We start from the raw sequence: 17,057 nt of genomic DNA on the forward strand, positions 1-17,057 counted from the left end.
TTTTATTATGATCCAAGTCTCGGATTTCACAACGATACCACGAAACAACGATTACAAGGAATACAAGTTTCCAAAAATAGAAATACAAAACAAACTTTCTAATTTAGGTAAATTATGAAAAAGCGGGGCGTTACAAAACTGGCCGGTTGAAGCGGATTATTAAGGTATTGAACCGGATTTCGACATTTTTTTGAATTTCACCCTATTAATTTTAAGACACCTGTCGGTTCTTACATTTGGTCGGACCCGTCGGGCCAGTGACCTTCGTCCCCATTTTATAAACTCTAACACAACATAACAAGACAAATCGCGTTTTGTTATTTTGGGGGTGTTTGTTTTTTGGCCAGAAGCACTTCTGGCCACTTATGTCTGCGTCGCGCAGACGCGCGCAGACGTTACAAGTCTGCAGCTTGTTTGTTTTCCGGAAGCACTTCTCACCAAAAAGGTCTTCCCTACCTCTTCCCCACACAGACATGTTCTTATGTCTGCAAACCTCTTCTCAGACTCTTCTCTCTACCCCCACATCTCTGCATCACCTCCACCATATCTCCGCCAACACCTCCACCCCCACATCTCCGCCACCACCTCCACCTCCACCACCACACCTCCGACACCCATCACCTCCACCTCCGACACCCATCACCTCCACCTTCAACAATCACCACCTCCATCTTCACAAAGCATCAAATCGAAACAAGAGATGTGCGGTGGTGGTTGAGAAACAAGAACCGGTCGGAGAAACCCCCAAATCGAAACCCCCAAATCGATCTCTCTCTCTCTCTCTCTTCAGAAACTCCCTCGATCTCTCTCTCTCTCATCAGAAACCCCCAAATCGAAGATGGTGAAATTAGGGTTTCGGTGGAGGTGGTTGTTTTTTGGCTGAAGTGGTGGTGCTTGGTGGTTGCGACGGGGTGGGTGGGGGAGGCAGAGAGAAGATGGTGGTGGTGAGTGTTAGGTGGTGGTGGTGGTGGTGGTTGCGACGGGGTGGGTGGTGGCTGAAGTGGTGGTGGTTGGTTGTGGTGGTGGCAGGTGGATGGTGGTTGTTAGTTGTGGTGGTAGAGGAAGGCAGAGAGAGAGAGAGAGAGAGAGAGAGAGAGTCAGAGGTGTCTGTGTGTGTTATGTGTGAGAAAAGGATTTTATAGATATAAAAAAACAAACCCTCTTCTCCTTGCAGACTGCAGACATTTGTTCCACCTCTTCTCCTGCAGATGTGGTCCACAGACTGCAGACCTTTTCTTGCAGAAAAAACAAACAACACCTTTGTCTTTTGCACAAATGTCTTCTAAACGTGTATTTTACATTTTCAGGGGCACTACCATAATTACACCCTCCTTCACCTAGAAACCGACATGTTGAGGGGCATTTACGTAATATCACCATATATATCCCGGTGTTTAGGGCTGGCATATCGTGTATACCCGTACACGATAAGACACGACACGATAAGACACGATACACGAAATCCCATACACGAACACGACACGATAACTTATCGTGTCCTTTTTTTCAAACACGAACACGACACGATATACACGAAAATTACCTGTTAATACCTGTTAACACTACAGTTCGACTGTTATACACGAAAATTACCTGTTAATACCTGTTAACACGAACACGACATGCTATCTGAGAGTTACAGAGGGAGTTTAGGGTTTTATTTATTTTTTTAATTGAATGAGGAATGGAAATAGAAAGGAATTAAGGAACCCACACGCACTTGGCTGATGAGTTTTATTTAATTTAATTTCTTATCGTGTACTAACGGGTATTAACGTGTAAACAGGTATTTAACCTGTTTATACACGAAAATTAACAGGTAATCTCGTGTCTACCTGTTTGGTACACGATACCTGTTAAGGCCATACACGATACCTGTTAACTTCGTGTAGGTTCATGTCGTGTATTCGTGTAAAATTGACAGCACTACCGGTGTTAGGTACTCAAATTCAGATAACGAAACATTGAATCCGAGTTTTCGCATAAGGGTTCCTAAACCTTTAAAAATACACAAAATATCTCCGTCTTCTTCCCGTCGACGCCGTCGATCTGACGTTATCTTTCACGCCCCATTCACTCTCCCCTTTTCTGAAAACCACCAGTCGCCGCTCACTCCCCACGGCTCCACTGTTCGTCGCTCCTACCGGGTTCCGGCTCAACCGCACCTCACATTCTCACTCCGGTCAGTGAGTGAATCAGTCGCTATCTTCACACTCAAATCTCACTCACTCTAGAGGTACATCTCACTTAAATTTACAGATATGTTGTGATTTTATTGGTTAAATTAGTAGAATGTTGCTTAAATCATGTTTCGATAGTGTTAATTTTGTCGGTGGAAGTAGATCATGGAATATTATTGCTATGATTTGTTGCTTGTATCGTTGTATTATCTCAATTGCTGAAAGTTTTTCTAGGGTTTGTTAATAATATATTGTATTTTCATGTCATTTTGTGTCACTAAGTAGTTATTTATCTGCTACTTAGGGTTAGGATGAAGATCTGTTATGATGATGTGACAGGAATTTTATAAATCTAGTGATTTGGATTGATAATTAATAACTGTAATAGTAATTACAGGATCAGATGTCCGGTGACGTAGAAAATCCCGAAAAAGAGTCATTACCTCCTTGTGCTCCGGTTGAACCCGAATCGAAATGGTATAGTGTTTTGGTCCAGCAAGTTTCGGTATACGGTATAGCTGCTGGATACTGCTTATCGGCGTCACTACTCTCCATCATCAACAAATGGGCTGTCATGAAGTTCCCTTACCCTGGAGCCTTGACCGCTTTACAGTATTTCACGAGTGCAGCGGGTGTCCTCTTATTCGGCCACTTTAAGCTTCTAGAACACGACCGTTTAGACCTACTGACAATGTGGCGGTTCCTTCCAGCGGCGGTTATATTTTATCTATCCCTCTTTACAAACAGTGAGCTTCTTCTCCATGCAAACGTCGACACGTTTATCGTGTTTCGGTCCGTTGTCCCGATCTTCGTTGCCATTGGAGAAACCGTTTTCCTCCACCAACCGTGGCCGTCGCTAAAGACGTGGCTTTCACTCGCGACTATATTTGGCGGTAGCGTGCTTTATGTCATTACTGATTACCAGTTCACATTCATGGCGTATAGTTGGGCTTTGGCGTACTTGATAAGCATGTCGATAGATTTTGTTTACATTAAGCATGTGGTAATGACGATCGGGCTCAACACGTGGGGTCTCGTGTTATACAACAATCTTGAAGCGTTACTACTTTTTCCACTAGAGTTGTTGATAATGGGAGAGCTAAAGAAGATAAAACACGAATTTACAGATGAGTCGGATTGGTATTCTTTTGAGGTGATTTTACCTGTCGGGTTATCATGCTTGTTTGGTCTGGCTATTTCATTCTTTGGATTTTCTTGTCGTAGGGCCATATCGGCTACTGGTTTCACCGTGCTCGGTATTGTAAACAAGCTGTTAACTGTGGTGATCAATTTGATGGTTTGGGATAAACACTCGACGTTTATCGGAACGATTGGTTTATTGATTTGTATGCTCGGTGGGGTCATGTACCAGCAGTCTACTAGCAACAAGCCGAAACCTGAAATTGTGAAGGAAGTAGAAAATGCAGAAGAGGAGCAACAAAAACTGCTTGAAATGGAAAATGTTACCGTCACCGGGTCAGAGGAAGCAAAATGAGGACAGTATGTTGTATTTTTTTTAATTGCAAGATGTATTTGTTTACAAGTCAGTCTCATTTGTGAGCAATCTTATACAAAGTAGAAGATCCATTTATTCTCATGAATATAAGCCAAGTTGTTTTGAAATCTATCATATATATATATTTGCTTATTTCCATTAAGATTGAGGTTCATTGTTTAATTCAGATAAATGCATTGCGAGTTCTTGTAAACATGGACTTCGGTTCTAGACATACTCTCATGCATTGTATATATCTCTCTATTGTCTGATTTTGTGATTTGGACTAGCTGGATAGATGCAAACAGACCAAAAAGGGTCCAAGATCCTGTATTTTGTGATTATTGAAGAGGTTGGAAGCGTATGCCGTTGGGGATCAAATTGGGCGTACAGTACAGGTGATTGTTGAACTCTAATTGGATTTTGTTTCTTGTTTGTATTGATTGTCTGGGTTTGTCCTTGATTGGTTTTGCCAATTTTACTGCTGGTTGTAGTTTAATTTGTTAAAATATGTAATTTAGGGTTCAGGTTTTTGTTCTGTTGCTTGTGAATGGGGATATCATGTGTTTCTTGTGGCTCAAGTTGTTAAATTTTTTCTAGTTAAGATTGATTTTGTGTGTTTCTTGCATCAATCTGTGTTAAAATTTTGAATACTTGAATTTAAATGTGTTGGGTGTGTGCAGTTTATGGGGTGTCTCAGTTCTTAACTTGGGTACCAAGAAACATAGGGATAAGTACTTTGAAGGTACTGACACATTGAACTTCGAAGTATCTTGGACCTCTTGGCTGTTTTGACTTTGACAGAGCTTCAACATTGTGTGGCTTTAATCTTTTATATACATAGGGTGGGGTTCTAGCGTTAACAATGGTTCATTTGTGAACAAAATGAACAAATCTTGTCCATCGATTTAGAAGATGATGAGATTTAATACTAAATTACTAATGCCATTTTTGTAATTATTATATCATACTTCCAATTTACATTATATTATGTCCAAATGATGCTGTATGCTATTTCTATATTGTTTGACTTGGTGTGTTGGCATGTGGAACCGAGGGTCTCTCTCGAAGCAGCCTCTCTATCCCTAGGGATAGAGGCAAGGTCTGTCTACATCCCACCCTCCCCAGACCCTATAAGTAGCTTTGCTATTTGTGGGATTTACTGGGTATGGTTGTTGTTGTTGTTGTTGTATTATATCATACTTCCTTGGTAATCAAATTCGCATAAGGGTATTATTATAACTTTCTATTAAAAGTAACATTAGAACCCGGGAAACTGAATAGTCATATCGTATCTTTGAAAATTTTTGTTCTCTAATCATCGCACATATCAGTTTTTAGGAGATCAAAACTCTCCCCTTAATAAACATCGAAATCATTCTTTCTCTCTGTCTCTCTCTCTATTACTTCCACCGGTGATTGATAACTTCCGCCGGCGATTGATAAAGGGTACTTTTGATCGGCGATTTCAGTCACCGGAATCCTAGCAAGGTACGAGTTTTTAGTGTATACCGACATCGCATTGTTTATAGTTTATGTTTCGTTTGATTTGTTGTAAGCAAAAGCTAGGGTTTCATTCGATGTGTGTATAAAGATCCTTCAAAGTTGTAATAGTTATTGTAATCAAAAGATAGGGGTTTCATCTGTGGGTTTTGATGAAGATAGTTCAGATTATGGCAAAAGATCAAATACAAATAATCTTAACATACTAAACATACAAATTGAAGGAAAACCCAAAAAGACAAGGTGGCATTTTTGTAATTACCACCAACTATCAAAGTTACAACCAAAAATACCTAAAGAAACACAAATTTTTTTTTTAACATTTTTTATTAAAAAATCGCTACATTTCGTTAGCAAAAAAAAAAAAATTTTTTTTTTTGGCTGCTACTAAAAGTAGCGATTTTTTAATAAAAAATGTTAAAAAAATAAAATAAAATAATTTGTGTGTTTTTTTTAATTTTTTTAAGTTTTTTGGGGGGTTTAGTTTTTAGCATTTTAGCTTGGGTGGGGGGGTTAGGTTTTTTTAGGTTTTTGGGGTGTGGGGGGGGGGGGGTTAGGTTTTTTTTTAGGTTTTTGGGGGGGGGGGGTAGGTTTTTTTTAGGTTTTTGGGGGGTGGGGGGTTTAGGTTTTTTTTGGGGGTGGGGGGAGTGGTTAGGTTTTTTTAGGTATATTTGTAGAGTAACTTTGATAGTTATTGATAATTACAAAAATGCCACCTTGTCTTTTTGAGTTTTCCTTCAATTTGTATGTTTAGTATGTTAAGATTATTTGTACAAGAACTTTACCCTCAGATTATAGCAATGATGTTGTGTAGTTTAAGATTATAGCAATGATGTTGTGTACTTTAGGATTTTAACTGATTAAAAGTCTTGATTGTACTCTGTTTTTTCATCATCACAACAGCATACAAGTTGTTATCATCGTGTTTTCTTTTCTGGGGTTTTTTTAAATTTTATTAAAAGAAGGGGTAGGGGATGTACACATATGTATAAAAAGGTTTGTTTATTCAGCATCTGGCTTTTGTTGTTTTTTGGGGGGTTTTTGGTGAATGATATTGATATTCTATAGGTGTACACATCTGTATAACTGATTTGTTCACATGTTTATTTCAGTGATAGTTTATATTTTTTTATTTTAACAATGTTCAACAATATTCTTATGGTTAGCTTTTATGTGTTTGTGTATACAGGTCTTTGAATGTATTTTGTTTTTTCAGTTGTTATTTCAAACATCCAAATGAGAACCAGTAAGTCTGTAACAAGTCAGATATGATTACAGGAACCCATTAATTAATTTAATTTTGTAGGAAGGAAAAGTGAAAGGATATCACGTAAAGCGGCCTCTAGGTTTAAAAATTCAATGGATGACCCTATTCAGTTGTTTTCTGACAGTGAAGGAATGAACAAAATAGGTGACTTTGTTTGTGTATAAAATTTGATGTATAATGCTAGAGCTTAAAGTACACATGAATCTTATTCTATTGTTAATATGTCTGAAGTTTGTGTATTTAATTACACTTAATTGAATCAGGTTTTGAGATGGCACATGAAAAAACAGATGGTAAGGTCTCATTTAGTGATGGAGCGACACTGTATGTTGATCTCGACATTAACCAGAAAAGAGTTGAAGACGCAATAATCAGTAAAGGTATAGTTATGTAAAATATTTTTACTGTAATGATTTTATGTTTTGAACTACTTTATAACACTGGCAAAATGGGTGGGTTGGGCAGGTTTGGGTAATGGGTTAGGATGGGTTTAGGTCAAGATGAGTTTTTGTCAAAATGGACTTGGGCATGATAGCCTAAAAAACAAATAAATAAATAAATAATAAAAAAAAATTAAAAAATCAAAAAAATTAAAAAAAAAATTAAAATTAAAAAAAAAAAATAAAAAAATAAAAAAGCTTTTAAAAATAAAAAAACCTCAAATTAGTTAACTGTTCTTCTAGGAAAACTTATTATTTAACAGCAAAATCTGAGAGATTAGAGATTAATCTATGATGAGCACAGCATCACTCTGCAAAACAAATCGACCGAGAAACGGCTGTTTTGCATCTGTACTTTAACAAATTGTCGGAAAAACAAAGTTTAGTTTACTGTTCTTCCAGTAACACTAGTTATTTAGCAGCAAATTCAAATTAAATTTCCTAATACTAATCTATGATGAACATAACATCATTCAGCAACACAAACCAATCGAAAACCACTGTTTTGCATCTATGCTTTCACGATTTGTAGAAAAAACTAAATTAATTTAGTGAACTGTTGTTTCTGTAAAACATGAGATTCATCAGCAAAATTAAGCGATTAGGTTTAAGAATTCAATGCAAAGTTCTATTAAATAAACAAAACAACATTATGTAACTGAATTGAAATTCTGAATCATAATCAGAAGAAGATAAACCTGAAGACGACGACGGGATTATCGGAAACGATTTGCTTAGCTTTGGAAAGAGCCATATCGATTTCTTCTTTGGATGTTTGTTGTGTTCTGCTCCACAGGCCTCCCATTTACTTAGATGGATAATTTTTACCCATCCTGACCTGTGTTAAAACTTAGATGGATAATTTTTTACGCATCCCAACTTATTTCATGGCCCATTGTGAGCTGCTTCTTATTTTAAAAGGACCCAAAATACCCAAATGGGTTTTTATTGCCACCCCTAATAACACCTTTTTACTTTTTGAAAGGTGTTGGTGGGGATAATAAGCATGGTGGAAAGAATGAAAGACAGCTAACGGGAAACTTATGAGTAGAAAAGGGAAACCATTGAATTAGCAAGACAAAGTCAGTCAATGCGGCGCGTGTTCCGTTTTCTGATAACTTGGAAGGTAAAATGTTTAATAGTTGATGTTTTACACAGTACAAATATAAATTAAGTATGCACGGTATAAAATGTTAAATTTGTTTGTGTTATTATAGGTTATGTCGGCAATACGGAAAGTGAATATGAAAGGTTGAAGAAAACTACTTCTAAACGGGATGTTGTTTGTGAAAAAAAGCCAAAAACTTGGTATGGTGGTATTTGGACTTTTACACTGGTGTAAACATATTGACTTGTATTCTTTATGTACTTCTTATGTAGTGTCTAAGAGAAGTGTGGAGAAGAGCCAAAGCTAGAGTGCTGTTCTGCCCAAAAGCAGACGAGAAAAAGATGATAAAGGAGGTATTATTTGACTTGAATTGTTATTGTTTCTATAAGTGTACTCCGATGGCGTGTGTTATAAAATGTATAAAAGATATCACAAGTTACGTTGCATAAAATTATTATTATTTGTTATGTTATTCTTTTGTAGTGGCAGAAAGTAGTGGGGAGAAGGGCCCGAATACGAGTACTGGTCAACCTATTTAGAGTCCAGAAAAAGATTAGAAAAGAGGTAGTATTTGCTATCAAGTGTTTTTTTTTTTTTTTTTTTTTTTTTTTTTTTTTTTTTTTGTGTGTGTTTACAATATAACAGTAATGGTGTAATTGATAAAATGTACTAAAGAGACATTGATTTTATGGTTTGTGTATTTTCCAGATTTCGAGGAAGATTGTAACACGAACGCAATCGATGAAGTATTCAAGTCCAAGAAACAAAAGCCAAGAAAGTCCCCTACAAAGTCCTTAAAAAAGAAAAGGCGAAATCTAATAAGCGTAAAAAAGCCAAAAACTTGGTATGGTACTATTTGGACTTCTACACTGTGTATACATACATATTGACGTGTTTATGTACTTCTTATGTAGTGTCTAAGAGAAGTGGGGAGAAGAGCCAAAGCTCGACTGCTGTTCAACCAAATAGTAGGCGAGAAAAAGATGATAAGGGAGGTATTATTTGACTAAAATTGTTATTGTTTTTATTAGTGTACTCTGATGGTGTGTTATAAAACGTATAAATGAGATCACAAGTTACGTTGCATAAAATTATTATTATTTGTTATGTTAATCTATTGTAGTGGTAGAAAGTAGTGGGGAGAAGGGCCCGAATACGAGTACCGGTCAACTTATTAATAGTCCAGAAAAAGCTGAGAAAGGAGGTAGTATTTGCTATCAAGTGTTTTGTATATACAATATAACACTAGTGGTGTATTTGATAAAATGCACTAAAGTGACATTGATTATATGGTTTGTGTATTTTCCAGATTTCGAGGAAGATTGTAACATGAACGCAATAGATGAAGTATTCAAGTTCAAGAAATGAAAACCCAAAAAGTCCCCAAAAAAAGAAAAGGCGAAATCTAATAAACGTGCTAGGGCTGGTGTCAATGATGAGTTACCAGGCATTAGGACTCGTACGTCGCCTAATAAACTGTTAGAAGTTGTTTCTATGATGAAGACTTGGCAACGGAATGTAGTGAGGAGAATGGGTTTTGGTAAAGTATTAAATTTGAAGGTAAGTGACATCACGTCATCCCTCCCTGGCTCATTTTGTAGTTGATAGGTTAGATACGGAAAACATGTGAATAAACCTTGCTGATAGACACATAAAAGTCGGCAAAGATTCTATTAGGAAAATTTTAGGAGTACCGTTTGGTGGGATTAGGGTGGTAAAGGATAGTACAGGTGGAAGTGAAACGAACAAAATGATCGATACATGGAAAAATAGGTTTGTTAAGGTTTCAAGTTAGTTTTAAAACGTGGATAAGGTTAGAGAGGATGCTTATGAAGATGAAGCAATGTTCAAGATTGACTTTGTGATGCTTTTCATATCCACTATGATGGCTTGTACAAAGAACGCCCACGCGATGTACACAATGCTCAAATGGTTTTGTCTAGAAAAAGAGTTTAAAGAGCATGATTGGTGTCAATTTATTTTTGACACTATAAGGGTATGTAAAAGTGACTGAGTTAGATAACAAGTCATACTTCCGGGGCCGCTAACTTTTTTTGGTGGTATGTCACACCTTGGTTTTAAAATGCGCGCATAATGCCTGATGCGCTGATGAGTGCGCATCGCCACAACTGATGCGTTGCGTTTACGTGATGCGAGTATATTGCGTGCATTTCGCATGATGCACTCATCGCATAATGCGTTCTGATGCACGCAACATTGTTTCTTATGTTTTTTTCCAGATTTTATGAACTGGGTTTGGTTTTTTCAATAATTAATATCTTATTATGCTTGATTTGAACCAAAAAGCACAACTCTTATCTTCTTATTGCGTCATGTGTTTTACTTCAAGTATATTTTCATAAGTTTTTATGTATAAATAATTTTTTAATATTTTTTTTATAAAGAGCGCATCACGTATGATGCGCTCGCATCGCGCTTCACGCATCAGATTTTTAGACCAAACGTATCGGAGCGCATCACGCAATTTAAAACCAAGTGTCACACTACTTTCAACATTAAATACATTTGTGTACTTGTTATTTATTTATTTTATGTCTAACAATGTAATATACACCTATGTACTTGTTTTTGATATGACCGACGAATAATTGATTTTTGTTGTTGTATCTCGACAGCACATCGTGTCCAGGTTTTGACGATGAGCGTACGGAATCTCCCGTAAGATTTTGGACCCATGATATGATAAGCTTGAGGAAAGACCAAGAGATAAAAAATGGTGGTTTCGGGCTGGAGATATACGAGAGTTGTACGCGGATGATTTCGATTACGATATTTTAAGTGATGATCAGGTTGTCGATTTGTCGAAGAGAGATGATGAAACCGTACCTGTTTATTTTGATGGGTTTTCAATAGAGGTATGAATAAACGATTATTTACTTGTTTGTTATGTACTTGTTAATAAATTAAATGTTGAAAGTTAATGTAAGTCAAATATGTGACGTTTTTTTTAAATTGTAATGTGAAGGATTGCGTATCTAGCGTTCTTGAGTTGTGCGACGAGGCTGAGTCTTTAAAATGTAACTTGGATGGGGCGATAGACCAACTTGCAACACGTTATCCTAATACCAAAGTGATATTGCCTATATTTGAACGCTACAAAGTTATTTTCAACAAATGTGATGTTTTTGAGAAGTGCGCGTCTAAAGGTTTAAAAAGTGGGGTTGGTCAGAATAAATGTAAATTCTTATATCGTATACAAAAATGTATTTTAACATAAACTCGATTTAATTTGTTCGATAATTAAAAAAACTGTGTAGATGAGAATGTGAATGCAGTAAGAAGAGTGGTGACGATGTTAACAACGAGGGAGATTTATTTTCAACACCACATGTGACATCAACTTTTACGTAAAATGCTATGACATACTCGGACGTTATTCTGGATGTAGTATCAGGTGCTTATGATACACAAAAGACGGATGATACACCTTCAATCTAGGACTTTCACAGGATCTTCTGAGTACGTAGGAGTTAGAGTAGCGGAAAAAAACACCCAAAATAAAATGTGGAAGATGTTGCTGAAGTTGGAGGTAAAGGAAAAAGGCAAAAAAAGATATCAAAATATGGAAAATCTCCGTTTTTTATAAGGGTCGTAAACATTTACACTGTGTTCCAGAGTTTTATTTTCAAGAGAAGAGAAGGGATTTGGAAGGAAAGAAAAGAGTTATGGTGTTCCAGAGGGTTTTTTTTTTGTTTTTTTTTATGGGGAGAAAGAAAGAGAGGAGAGAAAAAGAAGGTTTTTTGGAGTTCAATTGTTTCTCTCCAAATCGGAAAGATTGGGAGAGAAAAGAATAATGTAAGTTCACATTCTATTTTCAGTTCCAATTTTACCCTCGTCAAAAAATGGCGGGTATATCTCCCACAACCCGCCATATCTTCAACCCACCTTCCATCATCTCTCCCAGAATCTCGTATCTTCAGTTTTCATCACCATATTTCCCATATCTTGATTCAACTTGATAAAGGCTGTTCATCATCGTTGCTACTACTATCCAACAACGATTAGCAATTCATCTTCCAGGTAACACACCTACATTCAATTTATCATATACATGTGTTTTAAATGTGTTTCTTAGATGAGTTTTGCGAGGAACTAGCTTCTTATAAGATGGATGAGGATGTTGTTAATAATCCGGCCACTGCGTTTTGTATTAGGTTGAAGCAGCCTAGGGCTAATTTGCAGTATAAGACGAGTGTGCCTGAATTTTAGGGTAATTTTGATGTTATTTTGTGGTTGAATGGATGGTAATTTAGGTAGTTCAGCTTCTGTTAGTTTTAATTGTGTTTGATTTGTGGATAATTAGGTTTAGTTTGTTTAGATTTTTAGGTAATTAAACAAACAGGTTTGATCCTCTTCATCTCGTTCAATTGTTTCCGTATTCGATTTTCTTCTGTTTTATCGCTAATTTAATCGATTTTCAATTATTTGCATTCAGAATTGTTAATAACGATACGTATTCATTAGATCTTATGTACGATATGAAAATTTTGACATTTAGGAGTGATTATCGGCTTATAATTGAATCGATTAGACTTTTTAGGTCAAAATTAAGAGTTTTGTTTCTGTTATGAAATTTAGACGAATTTTTAGGTTGAGGATTTGTGATGTTTGGTTCAGTTTTTGTAGGTCAATTATGTAAGATATGAAGTATGATTGCAAATATAATGTTTTGGCTGGTGTGAATAATACTGTAAGTGTATAAAGTTGAGTTGAATATATGGAATTTGGGTCTGTTGGGTTTTATACGCTTTCGAGTCTATATCTATATCTATATTAAATAATATACATTAACAGTTGTTGGAAGTAGAGGTGCACAAACTGGGTATTTTTAATAACCGTAATCGGTTCCGGTTTTGAAACTGGTTTAGGTTTCTCTTTTTAAGAGTTGGAACAGGTTATTCCTATAACTGGTTCGGTCCCGGTTCTGTTTTTTTTGACAAAAAACCATACCCTATGTACCTGGTTCCGGGTAGGGTTCCGTTCCGTTCCGGTTCTTAAACATCCCCAAAACCTCCTTCCCCGATTTTGTTTGAATCCTTGAAGTTGTTTGTAGCAATTTTTAGTTGTTTCAAAGAAAACGAAAACGAAATCGTTTAAGCTCCATCCTTTCAAAAAACTGTCCAGAAAGCGTTTTGCGTCAGCAACAAGTTGAAGAAATGGAGTAAAAAGGTTAAAAGAGAAGTAAAGTCTTCAGCCTTGTCGTTCATTTTGTCGGCCTTAAAACCAATGTTTTAAAAACCGGTAAATACCGGCCGTTCATACCGGTATTACCGTTTCTAGATATAAATCCGGTACGAAACACCCCGGTAAATAAGTGAAACGGCATAAGATTTGTACCGGCGGTAAAATCCGGTATACCGGATTGAAACGTAATACCGGTACCGGCCCAGGGTTATTTTACTTTGGGTTGTTACTTATTTTTATTATATATGATACTTATCTTACATAATTTTTATATATTATGATTATTTGTAACTAAAAGTTCTTATTTAATATTGTATGAAACGAAAATAGTCATCCTCTTGTTGATGAGGATGGCGATAATAGTGAATTTCATCTTTTATGCAATCGTGAGCTTGATCTATCAACACTCAAATGGCTTAAACATATCGTACACTTTCATTTAAAAGAGCTTGTTGGAAAATTGAATGATTTTCGATATCTTTTGGATAATTTGTTATTATGGATTTACTTTTGATCATATTTTAATATGTAATCATGCATTTTTGGATTATCTTTTGAGTTGATTTTGTAATTTATGAAATTATAGAGTTAGGTAGTCAACCCGGTTGAACCGCTCGGTACAACCTGGTTCAACCGGTTGAACCATTTTTTAGCCTAATCCGGTTTGATTTAAAAACCGGTTTTTAAAACATTGCTTAAAACATTTTTCAGCCACAAGACTACCAAGATCAAGAAAATAAGAAACGCGACACTATAAACAACTTTATTCGACTTTTTTCCACCCATCAAGAAAGTTTTAAAATTCGGGTCAACATCAATAGCTGATACAAGAGGCCACTGGCCGAAACGGTACGGGTCGAAACGGTACTGGTCGAAACGGTACTGGTCGAAACGGTATGGGTTGAAACGGTACTGGTGGTTATTGAACTACTTGTAAATGGTATTTGGGGAGTTGGGACGGAAGCATTAGCTACTGTACCTACCGAGTTTTTTCCATGTACTTGAAACGTTTTAAATGTATGACCAAAATATGGGGCGGTTTCTTAATATAACAGTTGTTATTCTCGTAAAGTCTTCAATCGTTGATAATTGTTTGTTTTTTCTCTTATTTCTTATTCCAGATCTTTGCAGTTCTTGATACTTCCCTTTTTCTTTATATGCATAATTTCATGGGCTGTCTTCTTTCTCCAATTCTGGAAGCGGAAAAACTCTACCCTTTTGGCCAGGTAATTTGTAATACAATATAATCTATATATTGAATAGAGTAAAATGCCATTTTCGTCCCTGAGGTTTGGCCAGTTTTGCGACTTTCGTCCAAAGGTTTGTTTTTCCGTATTTGGATCCAAAAGGCTTGAAATCTTGCCATTTTCATCCGCCTCGTTAACTCCATCCATTTTTCTCGGTTAAGGCAGGGTATTTTTATCTTTTTTGTCAACTTAAAGGGCAATTTGGTCTTTTTCACTTTATGTACAAGCATTTAGCATAATGTACAAGTATTCAAAAAAGACGAAAATACCCTTAACTTAACAAAAAAGACGAAAAATACCCCTTACTTAACGGAGAAAAATAAATGGAGTTAACGAGCTGGATGAAAATGGAAAGATTTCAAACCTTTTGGATCCAGACGCGGAAAAACAAACCTTTGGACGAAAGTCGCAAAACCGGCCAAGGACAAAAATGGCATTTTACTTTATTGTATATATGCCTATTCTGTTTTTATATCCTTGATTTCAAACTGTAGGTGGCATCAATGGCGGACCCAGGATTTTATTTCAATGGGGTCCATTTTCGGGTCGGTCCTTGTTCGGGTCGAGTTAAAGTGAGGTTTGAACTAGATTTTTTAAAAAAATAAGAAAAATGGGGTTATCAAGGATTGAACCCATGACCTCTTGGTGGAAAAGAGGAAGATTTACCACCACACCAGCTTTCTTTTTATTTCTATGGTGTCCGCCTAATTGTATTTATGGGGTCCATATACAATTTAATCTACCGAATCTACTATTTTTTTTTAAAAGATTGGGGTCCGGGGACCCCGGTGGCACCAATGTGGGTCCGCCCCTGGGTGGCATATTTGTTATTCAGTTGGAGCAGAGTCTGCTTACAAATATATGGATACAGAATGGAGTTCGTTCCATTCGTCTATAGGATTAATAAAGTTCGGGGCTTATAAAACCGAGAAAGAGAAGTTCCAACGAGAGGAATGGTTCGGTCATATGCTACGATTCAGAAACGATGCGATTATCATATCGAGTATCATATGCCTCCAGCTTCCTTTTGAACTGGCGTATGCACATTTGAGCAAGATCATTGGATCCGATATCATAAAGTAAGCATGTGATTTTTTTTAATGCTACTGGAAATCAATTTGGTTAAGATTTAAGATTTTTATTTCAGGTTTGGGTTAACGGCAATTTACCTATTTGCCATATAATATTTTTGTATCATCTGAATGAATTTGTATAAATTTTAATTGTATCATCTGAATGAATTTGTAATGTAGAGCCATCGAATGAACTAGTAATTATCCTATCTCATTGTTCATAGTTGTCAAAGTGCCTTCAATTTTATTAAATCATAGTTGCCTGGGAGTTCCTTATTTTAGTTTTTATTCTATTTTTCTGGTTAGACTTGCGGGTCGGGTCTGAGGTTTTGGCGAATGCATTTGCACCAATATAGTTTAGCCAGTGTGTTTGCTCTGTCAAATGGGTCACTTTTTTATTGGATACCAGATACATGGGGTTGGAAGACTGAGAATTTTCAGTGAAGCTCGTTCGTGAAGAACTACTGTCTAAGGCAGCTAACTGTCACGGGGTTAGTTTTCGACCCCCGTGTGGCGTCCCCAAGTCCCGGGGACAAACCAATCCATCCCGCTTCTTTGTGTGTGTCACTGGTTTCGTCCTGCCTTGGACTCATCAGGAGAGCGGCGCCAGCTCTCGACCAGTGGTGCGTTCGTCGTTTGCACGACTAGGCACGTACACCTCTTCATTGACACCGACTCCGTCCCCCGATAAAGTCCAGGACTAGCCAGTAACCCAAGCGTTCAAGCACAGCCCATAGCATTGCGATCTTCAAACATTTGGCCCGTGACATAACACTTGAGATCAACAGCCAGTTATGAAATGGAGCAGCTGGGTAAAAACACATATGCAGGAGACTGTCGATCATGTTTTAGTTACTTGCGTCCACTCTAAAGCAATCTGGTGGGTTCTATGTGTGTGGCTGAACATACCCGTTGTTGTCTCATGACATTCATCTGATGTTGAAAATAGAAAAAGTGCAAGCACATAAGAGGAGAAAGAAGGCCATAAGGTCTGTTATAATTAGAGCTTTGAGGAAAATCTGGAGTTATAGAAATGGTAAAATTTTTAGGGGTACCAGGAGATCAATTGGGAGTTTAAAGAAATTGTGTATTTGTTAACCATTCAGAGGCAAATGTCTGAACCATTCAGACAAACAGTCTGAACCATTAAGTGCTGAATCAGTAAAACGTCTGAACCATTAAGAGACTTATTAAGAGGTAAACAAATAGTCCCTAAGCCAATACGAGTAATGCACGTTTGATGCATTTGACAAAATTGTTTTAGTTGTTTTGTGGGATAATGCGTGTTTGAGCGGTGTTCTAGGGCAATGGAATATGAAACGTGACAAATTTCACTAAAAGGGCATTTACCGTCACATTCTCAAGAGGTGTATAAACCCCCATCCACCAATTTGAAGTAAAGCTTTAAATTAAACATTTATTTACAACCATCCACCAATTTGAAGTAAATGTTTGAACATTTATAAAGAGCATCTACTAGTGAGTAGTGTGTCACCACGTGTTAAAAAAACACTATTTACATTGGTCATTTAGTGAGGT

At 36.7% G+C, this 17,057-nt stretch overlaps 1 protein-coding gene across 7 annotated transcripts; it reads left to right on the forward strand.

Annotated features, from left to right (window-relative positions):
* Positions 1 to 1,955: 1,955 nt before the first annotated feature.
* LOC110926117 (GDP-mannose transporter GONST3) lies at positions 1,956 to 15,722 on the forward strand. Of its 7 annotated transcripts, none has more exons than XR_004886944.1 (15): positions 1,965 to 2,236; positions 3,966 to 4,073; positions 6,709 to 6,825; positions 7,871 to 8,011; positions 8,103 to 8,193; positions 8,266 to 8,346; positions 8,477 to 8,557; positions 8,702 to 8,837; positions 8,908 to 9,197; positions 9,303 to 9,553; positions 10,630 to 10,869; positions 10,980 to 12,034; positions 14,320 to 14,424; positions 14,940 to 15,524; positions 15,593 to 15,722. XR_004886944.1 is itself a non-coding variant. In XM_022169864.2 (2 exons), the coding sequence occupies exon 2, from the start codon at positions 2,584 to 2,586 to the stop codon at positions 3,673 to 3,675; it is 1,092 nt and encodes a 363-aa protein (XP_022025556.1). In that variant the 5' UTR covers positions 1,956 to 2,236; positions 2,578 to 2,583; the 3' UTR covers positions 3,676 to 3,807. The 7 variants fall into 7 exon arrangements, 2 of the variants coding, with proteins under 2 accessions (XP_022025556.1, XP_022025557.1); XR_002584984.2 differs by having other exon boundaries at positions 8,908 to 8,988; positions 9,117 to 9,197; positions 14,940 to 15,722; XR_004886943.1 differs by having other exon boundaries at positions 14,940 to 15,722.
* The last annotated feature ends 1,335 nt before the right edge of the window (positions 15,723 to 17,057 follow it).

The sequence above is a fragment of the Helianthus annuus genome, chromosome 17, assembly GCF_002127325.2.
Source record: "Helianthus annuus cultivar XRQ/B chromosome 17, HanXRQr2.0-SUNRISE, whole genome shotgun sequence".
NCBI lineage: Eukaryota > Viridiplantae > Streptophyta > Magnoliopsida > Asterales > Asteraceae > Helianthus > Helianthus annuus.

Excerpts from the sequence above, each read along its gene's own strand:
- LOC110926117 (XM_022169864.2), top strand. The coding sequence starts at position 2,584 with ATGTCCGGTGACGTAGAAAATCCCGAAAAAGAGTCATTACCTCCTTGT.